Source organism: Clinocottus analis, unplaced genomic scaffold (assembly GCF_023055335.1).
Source record: "Clinocottus analis isolate CAN_PGR_092001 unplaced genomic scaffold, fCliAna1.0.p SCAF_4, whole genome shotgun sequence".
Taxonomy (NCBI): Eukaryota; Metazoa; Chordata; class Actinopteri; order Perciformes; family Cottidae; genus Clinocottus; species Clinocottus analis.
The window spans coordinates 21,993,463-22,017,169 of record NW_027176153.1 but is presented as its reverse complement, the minus strand read 5'-3'; the positions used below and the strand labels follow the sequence as shown (position 1 = coordinate 22,017,169).

Genomic DNA, 23,707 nt, shown 5'->3' with positions numbered 1-23,707 from the left:
CTTTGAACATAAAAGCTATTATAAAAATTGCTCTGCTTGTTTCTTTGAAATGATTACTGGTAGGTTTGTTTTTCCTCCAAAGAGAGGACTTTCATCTTCATTACAATATGCCACTTTAGGACAAATCTTTTCAGGTTGTTACTATTAACAAGGGAATTAACTTAAGAAAACATCTCTCCAGACAAACTGCCGTTCCGATCCCGTAGCTTTATATATGAAGAGATAAATGGGAGCAGGCTTGGTGGAAATATAAACACGAGCCTCCTGCAGCAACGCTAATGTACACAAAAGCTGCATCCGATAATGTTTATGGCTCTGGAACAACTCAGCGAACTGGAGTCATTAATCCTGCTTGACTTGGCAGCGCCTGTACCTGCAGCGTCTGAATGGATCCCGCAAATTGCCTCATGTGAAAAGCTAATTACGCTTGAAAACATGACATACAAATGTTGCAGTAATTCATAAGTATTTTATTACAGAAAGAAATTCGCTATCACAAAGTTATCACTGAACATTAAGCAATAAATATGAAGTCCGTACACGACAGTATAATGGAGACCGTTTTGTTACTAAAAAAAAAAAAAAGACGCGGACAAAGGGGAGGGTCACGAACAGGCATACATCGAAAAAAAAAAAAGACTAACGCATGATTATGAATATGCTCGTCCATGACACAGCGCCACACTGGGCTGGAACAATGTTTTGAGTGTCGTAAAGGAATTCTGTTCAGCTCGGTTCATCTCCACAGACGCGAATCCAAACTTTCTGTGCTTTCTTGTCCGGTCAGGAATATAAATGACTAGCGGAGAGTGAAGCACAAGAGCAGCATCTCAAATTGTCAGTTCTGCTCCGCGTCTTACAATCTGATCCCCCAAAAAAAAAAAAAGGCCAACATTTGGGCCCGCTGAAGCTCCAAACAGGCTGGCAGTGAGCAAAGGTGTCCCCGAGTCCAGTTAGGACAACCAATATATACTCTCTATTCTTACTCCGTGTCGCTCCACATTCACTAGCTTTCCGTCCACTTTTCACTGCTTGGCTCTGCCGTCCTTCTGGTCTCTGGCCGAGTTTAGGACGGGCCTTCACCTCCCTTGGCATCTTGGCTGGTGGAGCCCTCAGCCTCAGGGGCTGGAGAGGCCCCCGCTTCTCCTTCTGGAGGAAACAATATGCAAAAAAAACACATAGTTTAAGAGAACAGTCATGTGTTTATATTATCAAGTTGGTTTGGCATTCCTAACAGCAGGCAATAAATCGGCCCTCAGGCTCCAGAAAGAAAAAAAAATATAAAGATAAATTCAGAAAAAGGAACTACAACTTCCTGTAACAAGTGTCAAGCATGAGATGAGATCATTGCCAAACTTGATGCTTCCCAGCTGACTGGGGTTAGAGCACTTACTGTAGATGTATAGCAATCAGATTGGATATGTCATGGGAAACTTATCTTTGAATTAAAAGTCTGCAGGAATAAGAATGTAACAAAAAAGGTCAGACTGGCACAACTTGACACTGCTGAGAGGAAGCAGGGACCATCAGTCATCGTGCGTCCTGTATGACTCATTTAACAGGCTACGAAGCAAAACCACAGGATCTCATGGCGACCGCAAGCTGAGCAGCACCACCTGTTTGAGATGAGAGGTGTCGGTGCACTAAGACACGGACTGAGCGGGTCTAGTTCTTCAGCAGGATGAATGTCATGAAGTCTGGGTAAATTTAATTTTTTTCCATACTAGAAAACGTGGCAACCTCATTAAACAAAAAGTTACGCCGACGAACAGATTTTTTTTATGAGCTACGTTTTCCTCTTTAGTCATTTGGTGCCACTTGTTATCAGGTATAACTGATTGTTACCATTGAGACATGAGACTTATCCTGGGTGTAGAGTGGCTACATTGATATTTTTTTTAAAAATCACATATCTGGCTGCATTATCCTACACATTTCACACACGTAATGCATAAAAAAACGTTAGAATATTGAAATTACAATAGACGCAACATTAAAATAGACAATACAATAGAACACAGTAGGTAATGACACTTCAGTGTGAATGAGGGTAGCGCAAAAGATGCTAAACAGACAAGTTTTAACAGAATAGAGTCCAGCCTGGTCCCTATAGTAGTGGTAATGTATGATACTAAATCATCCAGCCATCCATAATTCATTAGCAACTCTCCGAACACATCAGACCTCGACTTTGCCGGCACATACGGACCCGTCCAAAAGCATCTCACGCTGTGTTACGCATGCATTCAGGTGCGGGTTCACTGACCTGCAGCCTTCAGGGCCATCTCTGCCAAATCTTTAGTGAGTCCACTTGTGCTGGCTGCTCCTTCTCCTCCTTCTCCTTCCCCTGCGATGTCAGGTACTGCGTTCCTGCGGCCTGTGCGATCACAGTTGATGAACTCAGAGTAAGACGGCGCCCCCGGGTCCATTATCTGCCCATGACCAGCTCTCTCATTACACCTGCCAAGAAGAGAGGAGAGGAAGAGGAGGGAGGGAGGGGAGTGGGATGTCAGATGTCTGGTATTGACGCAGAAAGCAAATAAATCACCCCGGCTGTCTTCCTTCAGTGGTCTGCAGGACCCGGTGGAGGACTCGTCGCTGTGTCTTGTGGATGTGACGCAGGGATGCCGGCTAAAGATTTCAGCAAATGTATGTATTACCGTGCTATTTCAGGGGCAAATGAGGATGACCAATGCAGAGTGAGAGAGTGGATAGAAACAGGGTACTTCGGAAGCACTCCCACCACCTGAAAGGCCAACAGCAGCCGGGAGAGTATTAATAAAAGAAGAATGGCGGTGTTAATAATTCCTATTTCTGCACAGCAAATAATGGCACTACCGGCATCTCTGCTAATAAGCTTTCCAAATTACATCAGGAAAAAAGAAAAAAGCTGCACAATCTCTCACTTGCACAGTCATAGCTTTCTACTAGAGTCCATTTATCTGTCCTTAAAGTACTTACACAGCATGTATTCAGCGGGGGAACGGAGTGGGTTGCTGTAAAGAGTACTGATCAATAAATATAGAAAAAGTAAAAACAGCTTGAAACCATTAAAAAGGAAAAGCCAAGGCGTGGCTAAAAAAGGGCCCAGCTAAAAAACAGTAAGTAGCGCTCTCACTAGCCATTCATTCCTCTTGTTTCCTGTTCCCAGTCCATATTTAACTAGGTCATGGATCCTGCCAACCGCTAAAACACTATACAGCTGGTAACTCCTCAGAGAGAGCGAGGACACAAAATAAGATCGCTCCAGAAAAGAAACGATAGAAAGAATAGAAAAAAGTAGCAGTGGGAAGTCGTCCAAAGAAAGAAAAGGAGAAAGAAACTTAAGAGACGCCGTCAACAGCTGTTCCTCTTCTCCAGCTTCAGTTCCTCTTCTCCAGCTTCAGTCCCTGAACATCCTCCCACAGACCTCACTGCTGTGCATGACTGACTACATTATAGCTACACACATACCCTCTAATAAAGCATGCAACACGACAGAACAGCTGAGCAGCTAAGCTACAGATCTTTAAGACACTTCAGGGAGGGGGTGTTTGAGTCCTGAAAGGGAACAAGAGGGGAATAAAAACGAGCTGGCGGACACAGACACTCCCACCCAGGGCCGGCCTGCTCCCAAACTCTTTCGCTCACATTTTTTGCATTGCCTAAAATGGTCCCGAAGTTGTTTGTTTCTTGCTTGTGTACAGTATGCGAGCGCCCTGCCAAACAGGAAGCCACCCAGGGTCGTTCCGAGAGGTCACCAGCCACGCAGACTACGCCGTTTGGGGAATGTGTAATTTGCTGAGAAGGGCAAACTCTGTAGGTAAGATGGTAGCTCAGGAAATGTCACTGAGTTCTGGGCTGCTGGCATTTCCCCCCAGAGTTCGTCCACTAAACACAAGCGCCGCTCTGTATTCCTGACTGCAGAGACGGTGGCGCGACCTCCTGGTAGAGAGCGCCAGACAGTACAGTCATCAGCGATGCCAAATCGCCTCAGGACGCCAGCGTCTCACAGGTTCATGGTCACACCTGCAGCACCTCCTTTTCATCAACCTTCAGTTCAAACACCTGAGACTCACTTGTTAGCGTCGAGCAATCCCAGGAAAATCTCTCAACTGCAATGTTTTCTGAGAAACTTTGCCATCGCAATAAATTAAACTCTTTGTAGTCAACGTAGTATTGAATAACCACATGTTTATCTTGTTTGTATTTTAACCAGTGAAAAGCAATATTTTACGCCACTTCATTAAGATGTTTCATGGTTGTAAATGTGCTATAGAGTGTTGAATCAGTTTGGTTTCATAATAAGCTGCATAGTGCTGCAATTCAACACAGTTTGGTCCTTCCAACTCAAACATGCAGATAATGTGAGGAAATGTGCAGATACGGTGCGAGCATCACGCAACACCATTTGCATCAATTTGCAAGCGATGCCGAGCACGAGACGACGTTAACCAACATGCTGTAGTCACCGAGATGTATTAAGAGGGAAACTTTGTAAGAAAGCAAATGAGTAAGTTTCCCAAAATGTCAGAGTTAGATGATAAGATTGACAACTCACTATGTCTGTACGCTGAGTAGGAACCTGAATTTCCCTGGATAGATAATGACTTTATTTATCCCCCATTTACTGCCAGCAGCAGGCTAACTTAGCTTAGCTTAAAGAGTAGATTGGACCATTATGAAAACCTTAGACCTTCCTTTAAATTGCTCTCAACGATATGAAAATTAGGTTAGGCTTACTAATAAACGCATGTTCTAAAGAGAGTGGAAGACTGTTTAAACCAACAACAAGCACTGAGTGTTTATTTAGCTCGGCAATGAATTTGTCTGTTTTATTATTGCCTTTTTGTTCTCCGTTAGCAGGAGCCCATCTAATTGCCATTTGTTTAATTAGTCGGCTTGCCTGAGCATGTGGATCGAGTCCTACCGTGAGCTCATTAACAGGTTTCCATGGAGGGATGATGATGATTACTATGATGACTCCTCCTGCACGTGCCGTTTAATAGCGCTGCATTTTAAAATCCTTTCATCCCCCAATATCCAGAAATCACACCGTGATGAGGAAGTTGTTGTTGAAGTTGTAGCGTTGACTGACGACCGAAGCAGCACAAGTTGTGCTGCGATTTGAGTTATTCAAATGAACATGTAAAGTGTCTTGGCGGCAGAGAATGACATTTATTGTCACTGAAGGAATTTAATCTCTTGTTTATTGAGGTGAATAAAAGAATAATGATGCACTCCGTCTACGGTTGAAACAAGAAAATTCTATTTTTATGAATCTGGGTCGAGAAATCGTTTAGTCTATACTGTAAAATGTCAAGAAAATAGTGAAAACCTGTTTAGTAAGGGATGCCAAACATCTTGTTCCGTCCAACTAATAATCAAAATCTAAAATGTATTAGTTAAATGATACAAATTAAACAGAATAGTAAAGAAATGAATATAGTAAAGAAATGAATAAATCAGCACATTTGAACATCCTCTTTTCTTGATGAGTGACTCAAATGATTAGTTATGTTTGCACTTAAACTCTAAATGTGTATCTATGTATGATATATGACCTCTCAGAGGACATATTGTATGTGTAATATATTTGACCTATAGATGCCGGCCTCGCATCTTTCACAACTTTGTCACCCAAGTCTCAATAGCATCTCACAACACATTGAAATGATGACTGCAGATGATGAATGCAGCTCTCTTTAAGTGTGTGTCCAAGGTTAAATAGTAAAGGGCCCTTTGTTAAAAGGCCAGGGTTTGCATACAGAAGGGAAACTCCAAACAGCCACAGTTGGAAACACGACCACAATACAAATGTCACAGGTGTGCATTTTCACAACACAATAACAGCTCAATCCTCTAAGGGGAAAAAAAAAAAAAAAAAGCGCTGCAGCTCAGCTGATGAACTCTACTTTGCCTCAATCATTGGGTATTTTCTCTATGAAAGTTATTTAAAGAACTTTTAATTATGATAATTCCCTTCAAGCCGAGGTAAAGGAGCTGCATTGTCATATCGATGCAAAAAAACAGCACTATAACCTCATTGTGTAGGAAAGGTTTCCTTCATGACAGTTGGAACATGTGACCGCAGTGGGCCAGGAGACGTGCAGCAGGAGAGGTTTTGGCGTGTCGATGCTAGGAAAGAAGCCTTTGAGATCACTGAGGGTGTATGAATCAGCATAGCCACTTACACCGGGGCCCATTAGAGAGGCAGGCTCACGAGCATCCCGCCGGAGCCTTTTAAGCCTGATATGTGTGTAATAAACTCACATTATCTGCCATAACCCACACAAAAGACCGGCGAGAACTCTTTGCTGATTCCATTAGGGCCGACTACACAACCCATTTCATGTCCAACAACCAACTCTGCTGCATTTATTGACGAGGCAAAAAAAAAAAAAGAAGCCTTCGTGCTTCTCCTAGCAACTAAACTTTTCCACTGGCATTTTTTTTTTTAACCCTAAATACTTAATCTCATCCAACATAAAAGCAGTTGATCGAGTTGACAAAAATAGTCACGATTATAGTTATCAATCCGTCCTTCAAACATCCGAGAAAATGTAAAACAATAACCACGTTATTTTTTAGTAAGCGTGAATACCAAACATTTACTGGTCTCGGCCTTTCAAGCAAAGATTTATTGGATTTTGTTTGTCAGGCTGTGCCTGAGATTTGGGATATTGTACTTTGATCACAGTCAACATCTTGAAATGGTTCAAAACCCAAAAGATGTGAGGATTGCATGCTTTTCTGTCTTGCATCATTAAATCGAACATTTGAGGATCTGTAACCAATGTAGGTCCATGTGACTTAGAATGATTTGAAATAGTTGTCACTCATTTTCTACTAATTTAATTAACCATTACAGCTCCAATAAAACTGCGTCCTAATTGAGGAAATTGCTTTCCACATTAGCTTGATGTACAAAACAGACAATCAAGTCCCAGTTGTTTTTTTTACAATTCTCATGGTCCAACGATGAAGCAGAAGATGAAGCAAACGTTAACAAACTGCATTATCTTACCAAAGTCAGAGCCACTGCCATCTGCTCTCAGGTGCCTTACGAGCAGAGCCGGACTGCTTTCGGCCCAAGTCAAATCCCTTCACCCTCCAGAGCTAAGTGCTACAGAGTGCGACTGCCATAACGCTTGTGACCCTTCGCTCTTCTGCCCTCTCGCTCGCCGCCTCTCAGCCCTTGACGAATGGGGTCTGGGCACTGTCTGTTCACATGATGTCAGCAGCTGCTCGGTTGACAACCAGCCCACTTCAAACACAAGGGAGCTGTATTTCCTCGTCGGGATTAGCATTGTTGTCGGTCTCCGGTCTTCCTTTCATAAATAAATAAAAGCCTCGCCTGTTCAGCTCTGGTGTATACGTTTGCCCTATATCCTTCCTCTTCCCATGGGACCCGGGGGCTTTGGTGTGAAACCCCTAATTTCCTCTAGTGACGTAAACATTGCAACTTGCTAGCTTTTGCTCGTCAGCTTTTCGGCCATTAAAAAAACAGATTGTGAAAACTTTCCCTGCTGGGTAGACTAGCACACACAAATCTCAACTACAAAAGAGGTTGTCACCACCTCGCTCTCACAGTAGAAGTCCCCATCTTCTCTGTCAGACATGCGTAATTATCACAGATAACGCTGGGAAACTCAATGCAATTTGGTATCTCCCTCCTCACTGAGCGGAGATACTGAGAATGATCGCTGCCACTCTCGCGTAATTGCCATCCTAAATGAGCGCACTGAGCTCCGGTGCCTGGAGGCATTATGAATCAGCCGAGGAACAGGAGATAAGAAGCCTGACCGAGGCCATTAGCATCAGCCGCTGTGTGGAAACGTCTTCAGTGAACTAATGAATAAAACAAAAGGACCTGCCGAAAGCATCTTCAGAAAGCTACAAGTAAATCAAAAATCTATCAAGCTTGGACAGATGATCTTAGCAGGCATTTAGACGAGGGCCAGCTAGAGAGGCGCGTCCCCCCGCTTCATGAGTCGGAGCATTTTAGAGAACATTTTAGTTTGTAAAATGTCAGTGAGGAAGAAGAACCCACTTCCCAAAGCCTGAGGACTTAAGTCTTCAAATGTTTTTTCTGTTCATTATTCAATTACAACGTTTACAAAGAAATTAAATGAGAAAAGCAGAAAAAAAAAAGACTGAAAAGATGAATTGTCATGATTTGTAGTTTTCCGTTCCAGGTTGTATTTTGTAGTCTTGTGTCCTCTGTCTCTGCACTTCCCGCCCTGGTGACTGTGTGATTGTCTACCTGGTTCCTGATTGTGTATTCCCTGCACCTGTGCTGCCCTCATTGTGTCCACCTGTGTCTCGTTACCTCTTGTATTTAAACACCGTTTGTCTCCTGTCTCCTTGTCTGTTCATACGGTGTTTCCTGTCCCTGGTCCTTGTCTTTGTTTCCTGGTCTGTTTTAGAGAATCCTTCGTTTGAATTAAATATTCCTTCAACTGTTCTACGGCATTTGGGTCCTACTTCCTCCATCCCCTGAGATGAATCAATTATACAAGTAGCTGCTTATTAATTTACAGTTGATTGACTAGTCACTTGAGCTGTACTTCACTGTTGTAAAACAGTTTCTTCTAAAAAGGACAGATGCTGGAAATGTTAGACATAGCATAACTGATAATTCCCTTTAAACCACAATGTCCTGAAAAATGTATATGAAAATAGACAACTTAATGCACGAGTAAAGAATGGTGTCGCCAAAATGTACTACAGCTGCGATTATTAAACCTGCTCAATATGAAAAGTATCATGAGATTACCTCTGTTGCAATGTGGCACTATATCAAGAAAACCCACATATCTCCAGTTTACCATCATAAAAACAGATTTGAGAAGCAACAGTGACATTTTCTTTAAGGGACCTTGTGTTTAACGCCTCTCTTTCCAAGACTGCAGCACTGTTGAGCGCAACACCACCGTAAGGGCGTTTGCCTCACTCAGGCCATCCTCACCATAACACTGCTTTAAGAGCAATGGAAGTTAGTCTGCGGCTGCTTGTGGGCTACCACGGTGCACTGCGGCTCATGTTACTGCCGTTTCTCAAGCGGGCGGGACAACGACAGTGGCGGTAACATACGTAAAAACGCCCTCTCGAGTGTTTAGTTTGTCCGTTCTGGGCTACCGTATAATGGCTTTGCAACAAGGTGGACATTGTTCATTCTAGGTTAACAAATACATAATTCTCTGTTTCAAGTGATCACACTCAAGAGTTGTAATGTAGTTATATTACATTTCTGTGAATAGATCCCCACAAAATGCTATACCAACCCTTTAAAAGATTGTTTAAATAATGACTAATTTATCACAATGACTGTCTTAAATTATCCAATTGTTGCTATAATGTGCAGTATGAAGATGAAAATCAAATAACATTTTTTCACCGTGTTGATGACTTTAAAACATCAGGATCATTCTTTGTTTTGTTCACCAGAAGTAAGGATCGACTATCTGCTCCCTGCCTGAGAAACTTCAGGCTACAATTGTCTCCTAGTGGATGAGAAGGTCAGAGATGAAACGAGGTACTCAGGCAACATGAACCCCAGTGGTCAGAAAAATCTATTACACACTTTACAGGCAACCTTTGTGGTCAAGTGAAATGTGAAAAAAGTCTTGACTTTGTTCTCCAGGTGAGGAGGATCAATGTGCGAGGTGGGCCGCAATTAAACAGCAATCCATCCACCCATCAGCAAGATTTACTGTTGCTCGATATCCACCACAGTCGTAGTAAAACAAAGCTAAACGCAGGCTCGCACGATCACACCGTGGATGTCGCTTGGAGCTGTTACTATTGCTAAAAGTGATACCATTAGATCTAGTATTAGAAACACAAAACGATCAATTGTTGCGACCAATACCGTTGTGTGAGCTGCCAGTATGACATTTAGAATAAATAGAATTGGTGTCACTATTAACAGAATTATGGTCGCCCACATGTGCACCAGACCCAGTTCCAATGAAACTCTTAATTCAGCATTTAGTGCCCCTATCCCAAAAAAAAAAAAAAAAAAAAAAAAGCAACACATTTCCGCAGTGATAAAACCTCTCTGCTTAAGAAGCCTGATCTGGACATGTGTGACTTTGCTGAGATGCAAAACCACCACGGAAACAAAAAAAAAAAAGCCCGTATAGAGAAACGACACAGCCACAAAGATGCAAAACAACCACAAAGTCATGCAAAAGACGTCAGCAAAGAGAAGCAACGTGACGTCAATGAGCCGCTCAACACATTGCTCACTTTAAAAAAATAAATAAAAATGCGCCACCTCCCATTGAAACGTTCCTGAACACGCCTCTGAAGGGCTTCAGCCTGACTGGCTGCTGCTCTTAGTTACACTGGACTTTCTTGGTCGGGTGCTGTGCAACTTCCTAGAAATGAACGCTGGTTGCTTGGACGCTTCAGTGACGACTCATCATGTTAAACAGAAAGATGAAGTGGGGTATCCATCTTAATGGGCGAAGAAACAGAATATACATATTTTCAAAAAAAAAAAGGGTCCAATTATTCTTTCAAAATATCAAAGACGTCAGCAACTGATTCCACCCAGATGACCACACCACATTCACATGACTGACTGCTGCACAGGAAGTCCTCAACAACTTCCAGTTTACGCAACTGACGCCCGTCACCGCCGTTGAAAAGAAACGCTGACAAATGCTGAAAACATTCGACCACCACATGTATGCAAGTGTTTGAATAAAAAGCAAAACGCTCCTCCCAACAAAAACCTGGAACCCAAAACGCCTGATTTTGTTAATCCACCAAGTCTACATCGTCTCAAACAGATGGCAGGAGAGCATGATAAACACTGAAGAGACAGACATTATTTCTACCACAGACCATGTTCCCTTTTGTTAGCACAGCTCACTTAGCAACAGCCGAGTCGATCGATACCAGATTTTGAGGCGAGAGAGCGTCACAATATTGAATTTACGGAGGGGGATCAGATATCCATGTTTGCAGGGAAGTAAAGGTTATATTACCAGAGGTGTTAGACGCACGCTACTGTGCAAGTGTCCCTCTGGTCCAAAAAACACAGCAAATAAGCTCAAGCGATGCTTTTTTTTCCAGGCAGCAGAGACGAGTGGCCAGACAGCCCAGACATACGAGACGATGAGTCTGATGTAGCAGCAGGCGCTGCCTCCAGCTATAGGGAATCCCCTGCTTTGTGTTTGTCGACTGTGGGAATAGGACGGGTGTGAGTCTCATCAACCTCCCATGATTCACAGCTGAGTCAGGAGCAGGTGCTTCGACTGGACTCTGAAATGAGATCGTGATTACACTCCCCCCCCCCCTTCCATAAATATATTTAAAAAGAACACATTCTCACATCTCAATCTCCAAATGGCATCGCAACTGTTCGCTGAGAGTCTCATCATACTTGAGACTCTTCACGGGGAATGTTGTCACATACACAAGTGTCAACAGAAACAGATTTTTATTATGACATGAGTGGTAAAAACACAGAAAGCGTCCGGGGTGAAGTCAGCACGGGATTGAGTTTCTTTCGGCCATAGTTGCAGCAAGATCTGTGGATTAGCTTCATGACGTCTTAAAAAACAAAAAAACATTGCTGTTGAAGGTTTCATGCATTTTCTTTTGGTCCTTTGATCGTCTGAGCTCTATGGAAGCCCATTTACGGCACGCAAAAAAAAAGTCATAATGACAACAAAATGTCAACCAAAAAAATGACAAAAAAACAAAAAAAGTCACACAAGACTAAAAAAAAAAAAAAAAAAAAAGTCACACAAGACTAAAAAAAAAAAAATTAAAAAAAAGGCAAAATGAGATTTAAAAAAAGCCGAATTTATGATGTGAATTTTTTGTCACATTTTATTTTTGGTCATTATGATTTTTTTGTCATTTTTTTGGTTGGAATAATGATTTTTTTTTTTAAATGGGCTTCCATAGAAGCTCACTGCCGTCTCGCTCCATTATTTTTGGGAGAAGGCCGACATCTCTAAACGTCACTCAACTCACACCAGAATAATCTTTTTTGTTAAATATCAATACAGTTAAGCGGACAAATATGTATTTTTGATTTTGGGGTGAACCGTCCCATTAAGTGACGTACACATTAATCTTCTTTGAGAAAAACATCTCTTGAACCGTTTCTCTTGTTTACTTAAAGCCAGACTAATTTAAGTCTGCAGCAGCACTGGGGATGTTGTAAGTTGAGGCTCTGACGTGGTTATAACTCTTAAAAATGGTGCAACGGCTAAGTTGAAAATATTTAGATGTGTGTCACTCTGCTGTGTGTCTGGAAAAGTACTGAGCCGAAAGGACACATTAAAAATGCACCATTTGTTTGAAAGTTGTATATAAACAAACACATTTAACATTTCTTTCAGCTCCTCAAACGTAAAAATGTTTTCCGTTTCATTATTTAATAAATTTCTTTTGACTTTGGCGCGTTGGTGAGAAACAAGTGATTGAAAGATGTTTGAATTGAGATGTTGAAGATGACTGATATGATCTTCTATGTCCTTTTAGAAAATAATCTGTAAATGCATTCGTTGCAGCCTTTAATGTAAAATCAATTTGTATATTCTGTTGTGAAAAAAAGTGTAAACTAAATCTTCATCCTGTTCTTGTTACAAGAACCGGAAATCTCGAAACTGATATTTAGACTTATGTCTTCTTTACAGCTGAATCAAATTTCAATACCGAATTCATCTTTTCAGAATGAAAAGCTCAAAAGCCTAAACGCTCTCTGGTTTGAGCACACATTACTGAAGGTTTGCTGATTCTCAGAAAATAAAGTGTCAGTCAAAAGTGTCTTCCAGTATTGTGTTGTATCCATAACTTTAAGATATTCAGTATATGATGATAAAGATAACCAGTAAATATTGTAGAAGCTTACAGAATCTTTGACATTTGTGCTTAAAAATCAATCCTACATTATCTATGGTATGCTTGTAAAGCTCAGAAAATTATAACTCAATCGAATAGTTGAAACAGAAAATTCATCAACAGTTTAACAATGAAAGCCGCCAAGGTTGCAGTTGGTCTTAATACGTTTAGTAAAATAAAAAGTCTATATCTATAACACAATCTATAATGCAGATACATTTCCTATCCGACTAAGCAATTAAATTAACCGATTGTTTTAGCTTCAACCACGAGTCACGCCCCACTGCCAACAAGTCCTCAGCTGTCACCAAGCTTAGTTTCCACATCTGGAGGCTGATGTACTCGTGTGGTAACTGCTATGCTGGTTGCTGAATTTCCTCCCACTGTCCGTTCTATCTATTCTAATTCTACTGCAAGGTTGCCCGCCTCTATTTCTGGCCACACATTTAACAACACGAGACCTCAGCAAAGGAAGCAGGTGGTTTGTTTGCTCGTGTTGTTTATGCCCTATCTTTTCCCAGGCTCTCTGTGCACCAACTGGAGGTTGAAAAAGACCCTTTAGTTTGGAGGAGGAGAGTGCGAGATGAGGGAGGTAATGAGGATGATGAGATGGAAAGCAGTTGAGGATGAGGGAAAGACAAACGCATGATGACGTGAGGAAAAAGAGGGAGGACGAGGCGTGCAGAGAAGGAATGAGTTCTCAGTTTACTGCGCTTTTTAAATATGGAAATATCCCTCACTAGCCCAGTCAAAATAAAAAAGAAAGAAAACTTGAGAATCGTAATCCATGCTCCTCTGCGGCACTCAACCATTTAGCCAATTTAAACTGAATGCATTCGGTTGCAGGCTTCATCCACGCTGCACGACCCGTTTGGAGAATTTAACCCAAATATTCTCACTCCAATAAAACATAGAATAGAAGGAACATTACGCCAAAAGACAGCTCAGTTACATTTGATCCCTCGAAGCACAGCTGCTCTTTATGCTGCATATAAAATTATTTGTCACTCTCACCTGTTACGATGGCCACAGAGTGTCTGAGGTTTGCCACTCAGCTGCATCATCACACTTTAATCCCACAAGCCTGGGAGGATGTGGGCGTCATGTGATTCGATTTGCTGAGTTGACGGGGATAAAAAGGCACATCCGTAACCCTCCACCATGAGCAAACACACACACACAAAAAAAAAAAAGAGCCCAGGCAAACGTTGCACTTTTATCCAGACCTAGATAAGGAGACCATCGCTCATGTTGGCATACGGGACACACACACCTTTTCTAGTGTTCACCAAACCAGTTGAGAAAGTATTCAGATCATTCAATCAAGTAAAAGTATTGTAAAAATATTCCCCTTCATTCAAAATCCCATTGAAGATGCATTTAACTTATTAAAGTAAAAGTGACATCGGTGATTAGATGATTACAGATGAATGTATATTATAAGCAGTATTTTATTGTTATAGCTGGTCAAAGTGGGGATATTTCTAACTACATTAAGGGCTGCAACAAACTATTAAACCGATTAGAATACAAGAAATTTACCATCATTATACCGTCAAAACAATATGCGCAATACATAATCTACTTGGGGATTTGTTTTTCTTGTGTAGTACATAAACAATCTACCAGCTCATCCAATATGGAATAATCCACTGTTTAATTCAGACGGTACAACATGAGCAGAGAGCTCATGCAACATCAAAATATCCCTCAGAATCGAGCAGTTCAAAGGGAGGGAGATATTAAATCATTTCATAAGCTGAAAATATTGAGCTTTTAGAATACGTACGGCTAAAAAAAATAATTTAAAAAAATATGTCACATCCAAGGAAAGCATACTTTGATTCTAAAAATGTCCTTGAAGGAAACCTGAGGGCTGTTGCTGCCGGGCGAGGAACACCTCAGCGCCATCAAAGCTAGATTAAGTGTACCACACAAGTTAAAACTAGAACTACCTCTTCGTGCTCGTATCCCTCTGCCGACCAGTGTAATTGCAGTTTCACAAAAATGTCAGACATTCGTTTAAAAAAACAAACATAAAAAGGCCGATAGGAGTTAAAGACAAAATGGTGTTTGCGAGGCCAGAGTGACCTTTGAGCACCAAAATCAAGTCGTCTTTGAGTCTCAGTGGAAGTACGCAATACACGTTTCCTGAAGAGAGAACTCCAGAAACATTGGGTTCACAAGATGCATGCGAACACATAATATCTTCCACCGGCTCCGTCTGACAGGGCAGAGGCATACAAAATATATAATTGATGTTTTAAAAAAGGGGATAAAGAACGTTCATTATCCTCAATATCCTGCTGTGTGCTGACTGGCAAACACAGCGTACCGTTGCACCATCCTCTCTTGCTCTCAAAAGAGGCAAAAAACAAGCACCGGTCAGAACGCAACCCCACCAGCTAACGTCTGATGACGATCGAGCTTTTTCATTGGATTAAAAATTAGCCTGTAAACGAGCTATTTGAGGAATGATCCGGTTGTAAGCGTCGTAGCTGTACTCCAGTCTCACGTTGCATGCAGCTGCTAACGGGGGGCTGCTGCGCCTTGATCTCTGAAGCAGAGCTGACTCGGTCGCTGTATTTGAAGAGTTAGGAGTGAGAACGGGAGGCTCACTACATGAAAAATGGAGTAATAAGTGTAGGCATGTGCTACATGATTGCGAGTAGGACCCCCATTACCCGCCTCGGCACTCCCTGGGGGCACGGCGTGATCTTTGCCTCCACAAGAGGTCGAGGCCGCCGTTCACCATTTTAATGTAATGTATGTTTTTTATGAAAATTGTATCTTTTTTTAAGCCTTCTGTTGACCATTTAGTCACCGTTTAGCGTTCATTTAACAACATATTTGTCTAATTGAGAGTAATTGGCACATTTTATGATTTTTTTTTCTCCGAGCGAGACAAAGGGAAATGGCATGTGCTTTTAATAAAATCATTGTAAAGTGTATTTTAATGACAGTCAATGTGCTCTCTGCTTCCTGTGAGCAACCTTCTATCAACATTGCTCATCGTTTCTCCTCTGGGATTTGGATGAAAACCTTCTCTGAAAAACAATCAAATACATTTAAAGCAAACCGAGCGTGAGAATTCCCCAAAGTGGATCAAATCAAAGCGTAAAGCAGATCACAAGCTTACGATTCCCCCGTCAAACAGGGAAGGTCACGTTCCTTTTTAGCCTCCGGCATGTTTCTGTCTCATCACTTCACATGGAATTTGAAATGGGCCACTTCACCTGAAATAATCAACGCTCATTTGCATTTTGCCATGAAAAAAGAAAAAAAAAAAAAGAGAGAGAGAGACTCAAATTGTCTTTTCACTGACTTGCGAGGCGAAAACAGTACACATCTACTTTACTTCCAAACCAATCCTCATGGATGGGAATGCATTTACATAATAAGGCTTGATTTAAAAAAATCTCACCAAATGTATAAAAAAAACCTGTTTATTCAACACCTCAACCCTTATCTGTGAAATGTATGCTGGCGCTGTGAGCCGGTCCAGCTGTAAGAGGGCAGAATTTGGCTTTCAAACCAACTGGCTTAATGCTGAAAAACAGACATGCTGCCCCTTTGAAGAGGACCTTAAAACAGGAAATAGATTTAGGTCTTATAAATGTAGAAAGAATAAATAATTGACAAATGGATATGTAATATCCGGCTATTTTCCTGTAGCTGTAGGGTTGAAGCTGAACATGAGCAGGCCATTTAAGTCAGCCAGCATATATATGATATTTCCGGTGGCCAATTTTCAGTTGGAATTAAATCTACCCAACATTTAGGTGCTACTCCACCCAAAAATCATTGGGTTCACACTCGTTCCCTGCGGGTTTTGGGAGTCAGTTTGTATTCACAGCGGTTACAATACATTTCAATGGTGACCCAGTTTCACAGTGTACAAAAAGTTCCAAGAAAACTTCTCAGACTCTTCCTGGAGAATAACTTTATGTCTTTTTTTGCTGTGGAAAGCTCAGCATGTCACAACCACTAGCATGTGGCTAAAAAAAAAAAATTAAAAAAATAAAGTGTTCCCAACTGTTCTTCTAAAGAAACAAATTACAAGCGTTTTGGAACCACCTGTTGAGTATTTAGAGTTTCATGCTGTCATCTATAAACAGAAATATGGGCCAAAGAAACATGGGCGGAGTTAGAGCTGCAGCACACATCCAACAGACCGAAAATTAACTGCAAAACATTTTTCGGGTGTAAAATATTTGAGAGTTGCAGCTTCTCAGACATGATTGGATACTTCTTCACAAACTGAATATGTCAGCCTTTAGGACTGCTTGTCAGAAAAAAACAAGACATTTGATTGTGTCACCGTAAAGTTTTTGGTGGTTGGATTAACCGAGAATATAATCGTCAGATTAATCATGAATGAAAGTTAGCTCTAGTCCTTTTTATGTTCAAAAAGGATTTTGACATTTTAAAATGCTATTTTCCATACAGGTTCTGATTTCTTTTGGATGTTAATAGCTACAATAATTTGTGCAAAAAGTGTATTAATGTAGAATTGGTAATCTGGGGAAATTAGCAAGAGTACAATAGAATTTTAAAAAAAAAACATTATCGAAACCTATGAAAGCGGCTAGCATCAATAGCTCTAGACAAAACGGCCATGAATATAAACATGGCTATTGTAAATACATCTCCCAAGCTGGTAGCTTATGAAAAGACAGTCGTGAAAAGCATGAAGTGCATGGGCAGAACCCATGAAGGCCTCTTTGTCAGTCACAGGAAATGCATATTTCTACATACCAAAGCAGTGCCTCACGAGGTTGACTCACTAACATTAGCATAAACAATGACGGCCATCGTAGAGACATGCAGCCTGGTTTGCTGCCCCTGCTGTGGCTGAAGTGCAGCCAGGTGGCTAATAAAAAATAAAAAAAATTTTAAAAAAAAAAAAAGGTACTGTAGTCTGAGAACAAAACAAAAAAAAGGTACTCTTAGTATTGACGGTGTTGTTCCCCTCCGTATGTTTCTTTTCCTATATTCTCAGTATATAGTAAAAGTGGTAGACCAGCACAACCCCAGTCATAAATAGGTGTGACGTGCCCTTAATCAACCGTTTTCATATCAATACTTCATCCGGCTCCACCACTCCATTAGACCTGTCAGCTATCATCACACATGACGGTACTCGCGACTCGGTGCCTATTTATAGCGCCTGCATCATTATTTCATTCAATGGACCATCATAGGCTGTGACGTTACCATCATTAAACGTCAAAGGGACAATCACATGTAATTTACTGCTGGAATCAAATCTTGAAAAAAAGTGCTTCACAATAAAAGAATATGAAAGGAGCCTTAAAACAGGATGATAAAAGTATGACTCCAATAACAGATTGGCAATATTGCATACCCAAAAAAAAAGGTATTTATTTTATATTAACCTTAAATTGATATTCTACAATATTTACACATTATAGGGGAGACTGCAGAAATATCAGTGACACTACCAACCAATAGAGACAATATTTTTGTCCCTTGCTGTACATTTCATATAGTCTTCATAAAGTCCAACTTGTCTTTTCTCAATAAAAGTGTGGGAAACGATGTGTGCGCGGTTTCTGTGCATACATGTGGTTTATACATCTGACCTCAAAAATGGTGTGCATAAATAAACTGAACTCACGTTCAAGGAAACGTAAACGAGAAATGGAGCTCGGCCGACACAAAATGAGAAAAAGTCACAGAAAATAATCGTGTCACTCATAACCTAAAGCCTCTCGTCTCTGTGCATCAGAACGCCTCTTCTGTCTGGGACATGGCACAGTGAAGGCCGGGGTGATGGTGCTCATTTTCTCCGCCTGGGGAAGGCAGGGAGCTAAAAACAGAGGAGCTTAAGTCCTCTGCACACAAGGCAAAGAATGCGGTTGGAGGTCAACACAGTTGAACCATCAAATCCCCATCCACAAAATATGTACACATTAAACCCGTGATTATACAGATGGAGGCAAACAAAAATAGACCCTGAGAAGTGTGTTCTGACCCTGGCTCACTGTTACTGCAGACTGTTTTCTGATCCCCGCTATCTGAATCATGGGAAGGTCTCTGGGCAGGCGACAGACTGGATATAATCTCAAAGAAATTTTAAAAGGCGCATAAACAAATTCTGAGATAAGGTGTTTTTTTTTCTCCATCGAAAGCATCTTTTGTTCCGTCCGCACTGCAGAAAAAGCGTTTAATCCAGCTGCCACAGATTCCCATTTAAAAAGGGCAGTAGTCTCAAACCAGTAATGAAATAACGCACGCGTACTACAACATGACAAGGAAAGCCGTTCCAGCCTTCAGCGGTGCGAGAAGTGAAGATCAGAGAAAGCTGTCTGGCAAGAAAAGAAAATCTGATGACCACTTACGAAAAAAAAAAAAACACAGTAACCAACCCACCCCCGCCGTGTATTCTTTATACAGCCTTCTTAGCACCAGGATTTAGGGGTCCAAATGTTCTCAGGGTAATCATATTGTTGGCAGCCCTCAGCAGGCGCAGATATGACTTCCATTCACTGAAGGAGTTGCAGGAAGGGAACGGTGTTGGCGAGAGCGTCGGTCATGCAGCACTGCAGATAACGGCACGAGCGTGATCTGGTTCCTCGTGATTTAGCTGCTTTCTGAATGACTGGCGTCAGATTAGATGATGCATATGGCACAAAAAGGCCTCTGGGGGACAAACCTTCAAAATATCTAAACCATGAGCACATGTAATCTTAACAGTAAGTGGTCTGTTGTTTCCTTTTTCCTGTGCAGACTTGTTTTGAGTCGGTAAATATGATTGAAACACAGGAGGTTCTGCAGGGATCTGTCTAAGGGCAGCGGGGCTTGTGCGTCCTCCCGAGGAGCAGTGGGTTTTCTTGCATTGCTGCGTTCTGTTCTGGCTGCTCTCCAACCCCCCTTTGGCCATTTTGAAGGAGAGCAGGCCATGTTTGGTTAGCTTGGTACAAAGAGAGGAGATGAGGCAGTACAGAACCACGCCAAAAAAAGACATATCTAATGTCAGTCTGTACAAACTAATCAAGTGACTTTATTCCCCCATGACATGACTTTACTGCCAATACAAAAACTAGCATTTACTCTTTAATTATGTCCAGTAATGATGTTGCCATTTGGCATGTGTCCAGACAGATTCACACTCAGCTGGAGCTCTTGAAAGTATGTGCAAACATGGAGGTTCATTTGTTGTTTCCATTTTATCAATAAAGCTATTGGTATAAACTCATCTCAAAATGTACAAAAAGATTAAGAATATAATAAAGCAGAAGGGAAAGCATATTACTTTACATCTGAAAAGATTAATTACAAAATAATCTGCAACTACTTTGATGGTTAGACATTTTTTCAAGCAAAAATGAAAAACATGCCATAGTTCCAGCTTCTACATTATGAAGATTAGTTCGACTTATGACACTGAACACCAGAAGGTTTGAGAGTGTTGATCTGATAAAAGCTATTTTATATCATCTCTTTGGGCTCTAGGACATTATGATGCGCATTTTCTAACATTAAGTCAAAAGATTAGTCAAAAATGATCAGCAGAGAAATGTAATCAATAATTGCAGCCCTACATATTACCCTGCCTTTGTCACTTCACAAAGTTGCCTGCTTTTCTTTCCAAAATGTAGGATGTGAAGTGACGTGCAACAGTTTCTGAGCCATGAAATGCCACATCACGGTAAATAAAGCTTGTGCCTGTCAAGACATGCCACGAGCCCGCTGACACTGGTCTGGTGATACTGTGCAACACCGGTATTTAAAGCAAATCAGAATTGCTGGTAGATTGAAATAGATTACATGTTAACCGTGCACTGACTGAGCTCAGGGAGAAAAAAAAATGCTTTTGGTTACTGCCAGCCAGCCAGTCGACTGTGAAGCAAACCAACACATGCAGGCAAGAAGCCAGTATTTATTTTCACCAGAGTCGATGCCCAGTAACACTGGCACTTGCCCAGCAACACTCAGGCAAAGTAGGGGGTCCACGGCTGCTGCCCCCACCCCGCCTGCTGCTGCAGCTGCTGAATCTCTAGAGCACCATCTCCAGCCAGCCCTGTCATTTCTCAAGATTCACCTCCAGAGGAACAGGACGGGCACGTTTCCTCTTTCCTCTGCAGACAGGTTACTGCATGAAAACCAGCTCTCATCGATGCCTCGTTATCTAATCGACTTCGGAAATGAAAGACGAAGTTGATTAGTGTTTGCCAAGGGGAGGCGGTTGGCTTGGCTTGGATGCATGCATGCATTGACAGAGAAGGGGAAAAAAGCACAGTTTAGAGGAGATGAGAGCTTCCCAAAGCTACCCGAGCGCTCATTAGCTTCCCCTGAATGCAGCAGCTAATGTGTGGGAAGGACGTGAATGCCAGTCCTTTAAAACTGCACACACACACACACAATACACACTCGCATAATGGATTGCACTTGAATGCCTCATAGATTCGAAGGGGAAAAATGTGATTAACATTCATAATGCAATTCCCGCGGGGTGAATTAATTGTCTTCGTTTGACAGATTCAATATGTTTAACGCTACTGTGGACACTAACGGCTCTGCAAAGAAAGATGTATTGTCTGTCGTTACAGTCGGTGTGCTGGCTGGTAAAAAAAAAAAAAAAAAAAAGAAGCCTTTTTTACAATCATGGAAGGGAGAAGAAAAAAAACTCGCTTCGTGACTCTGCAGCTCCTCGGCGGCTGGCCACTTCAAACATTTACCGTCTTATGCACAGAAACCCAGAGATAAAGCCGTGTCCCAGCCATACGTGTTATCAGAAATATACCGCCACTAACCTTGGTCGGGTCGCCTCCTGTTATCCACTTGTTACGATGGAAATGTAACACCATGGATCCCCCCAGTTAAGTTTCCTGGCAGTCGGACAAAAAAACGCAGCAAGCGAGCCGAACCGGGGCCGAAACAAACTGGAGCACGCGCGAGTTGGGCAAAAAATACACTCACCGCGGATATCACAGGTGTGTGTGATTGGGTGTGTGTTAAAAAGCCTCGGCGCTTTTCTAAGGGTACCGCCTGCAATCAACGAGAAAAGGTTGTGTCTTCAAACAGCTGTTTTCCAAAATGGAGTTATCCTTGTCTGAGCCAATCAGAGCGAGCCTGTGGAGGCTCCCACTCCTCTGTGGGCTGGAGACAACGCCACACTGCACTCTGAAGATCAAACACTTACACATTATCTGTTGTTCTTCCCTTTTTTCCCGGGATGATTCGATGTAGCTTTCATGTCACTGGAGCTTTATTTAGACACACATCAAAACCAGCAGACACCCAACTGATGAGATTTCCTAGGGAACTCCTCAGATGTTTCTTTTGATGGTTGAAGTGGTCCAGGAAGTATTCAGACTCTAGTCAAGTCAATGGCACATAGGTAAGAAATATCAGGAAAATGTCCTCCACTGTCATACTATTACATATTGTATCATTGGATTGTTGTTTCTCATGCATGCATTTAAAAACAGCATGTCACTGCTGTATTTGGTTGAGATGGATCTAGTTTTTGACTACATATGATTATCATCATTATGGATTATTCTTCTGATTGTTTTCTCTGTTAATTGATCTATACATTTTTTTGGGTTTGTGAAAAGTCAGAAAATAGGGAGAACTGCCGTTACAATAGCCAGAGCCAAAAGGGATACCTTCACAATGTGTTTTTCTTGTTCCAACATTGTACGATTGAAAAAAAAGCAGCAAGTCTTCTGATTTTTATTTAAGCGTTGTTAAATGACCTTTCAGGTTTCTCAAAGATCACCGCTACTATATTTTGAAAAGAAATACATGCTTCAATCTGTGATTCGAGCATAAACAGGGCCACTAGTTGACTGCCACTGCTCGTTTATTCTGCAGACTTTGGAAACCAAACTTCATGTGTCAAATTAGTGGCGGGCCCCTTTAATTGACCAGTCTTTTTTCTTTTTGTGTTGTTATGATCTCATATTACATGAGTGTGCAGTATAAAAAAAAATGTATTTGCGAAATCAATGTCATGGAAACAGCAGACTAACAATATCCAACAGTGTAGGCTGTGGAGTAAAAACAACAAAAAAGTCGAAATTTCATAAAAGATGCAGAAATGAATGAGTTCTGTGTGAATGTTCCAGAAGGAAATGATCGAACCAGCAGGCTCACATGCCAAAGCCATTATATTTTGACAGTAAGTCACAGATAAATAATAATTATAACAACAAAAACAATAACAGTAATGATAATAATTAAAGTGCCCCCTTTGCAAGCGCAACCAAGAATGTCTGTCTGCGACGTCGGCTAACGCATCCCTGAGTTAGATGTAGTTTTCCTGCGTGAACTGCAGACTGGCCACTGGATATGATGAAGACTGGGGGTTAATGTGGTGGAAGAGGGTCGCATCGGTTCATACTGCAATGACAACTGAAGCAGGAGAGAGGAGAGCAGTTTTAAAATGTTGATAGCAACTATGTCATTGGCTTTGGGAAAATGTGGCAGAATGTTCACACTCGGAAAGGATGTGTTAAAATCATACACACTTCTTGTGTTGGTACTAATTCAACACATGAAGTGTTGAATCAATGTTTGTGCTAAAATAGTACAAATATTTCACAGGAGTGACTAACACCACACAAGTTAAATTATTGTCCAATCAAGTTGCACAGTGCGGCGTCAATGTCATCATCCAAATAAAAACTACTCCACCTAGTAGGTAGCGGTAATTCAAAGAAGAGAAAGGACATTTGTTCCTTTTGACTGTGACAACAAAGTGCTGAGTCGAGGGAAAGTTAACACAGACAAGTAAGTTAGTCATTAATATTATCTCTAATCTTGTTGAAAATGCTGTTTGAAAATGTAACATTAGCGCCATGTTTCTTCGTACAGTCGGCGAATG

The 23,707-nt window shown here is 41.4% G+C and overlaps 1 protein-coding gene across 2 annotated transcripts; it reads right to left on the bottom strand.

The window, feature by feature from the left end:
- Positions 1-460: 460 nt before the first annotated feature.
- pkig (protein kinase (cAMP-dependent, catalytic) inhibitor gamma) lies at positions 461-21,913 on the bottom strand. 2 transcript variants are annotated; one of them, XM_068597907.1, is made up of 3 exons: positions 2,962-3,086; positions 2,267-2,460; positions 461-1,149 (listed from the first exon to the last, which is right to left on the bottom strand). In XM_068597907.1, the coding sequence occupies exons 2-3, from the start codon at positions 2,427-2,429 to the stop codon at positions 1,067-1,069; spliced, it is 246 nt and encodes an 81-aa protein (XP_068454008.1). In that variant the 5' UTR covers positions 2,430-2,460; positions 2,962-3,086; the 3' UTR covers positions 461-1,066. The 2 variants fall into 2 exon arrangements, with proteins under 2 accessions (XP_068454008.1, XP_068454007.1); XM_068597906.1 differs by lacking the exon at positions 2,962-3,086 and adding an exon at positions 21,630-21,913 and having other exon boundaries at positions 462-1,149.
- Positions 21,914-23,707: the final 1,794 nt, after the last annotated feature.

Coding starts and splice junctions, on each gene's coding strand:
- pkig (XM_068597906.1), bottom strand. CDS start 2,429: ATGGACCCGGGGGCGCCGTCTTACTCTGAGTTCATCAACTGTGATCGC. Junction 1,150..2,266: donor GATGGCCCTGAAGGCTGCAG/GTCAGTGAACCC, acceptor TGTTTCCTCCAG/AAGGAGAAGCGGGGGCCTCT.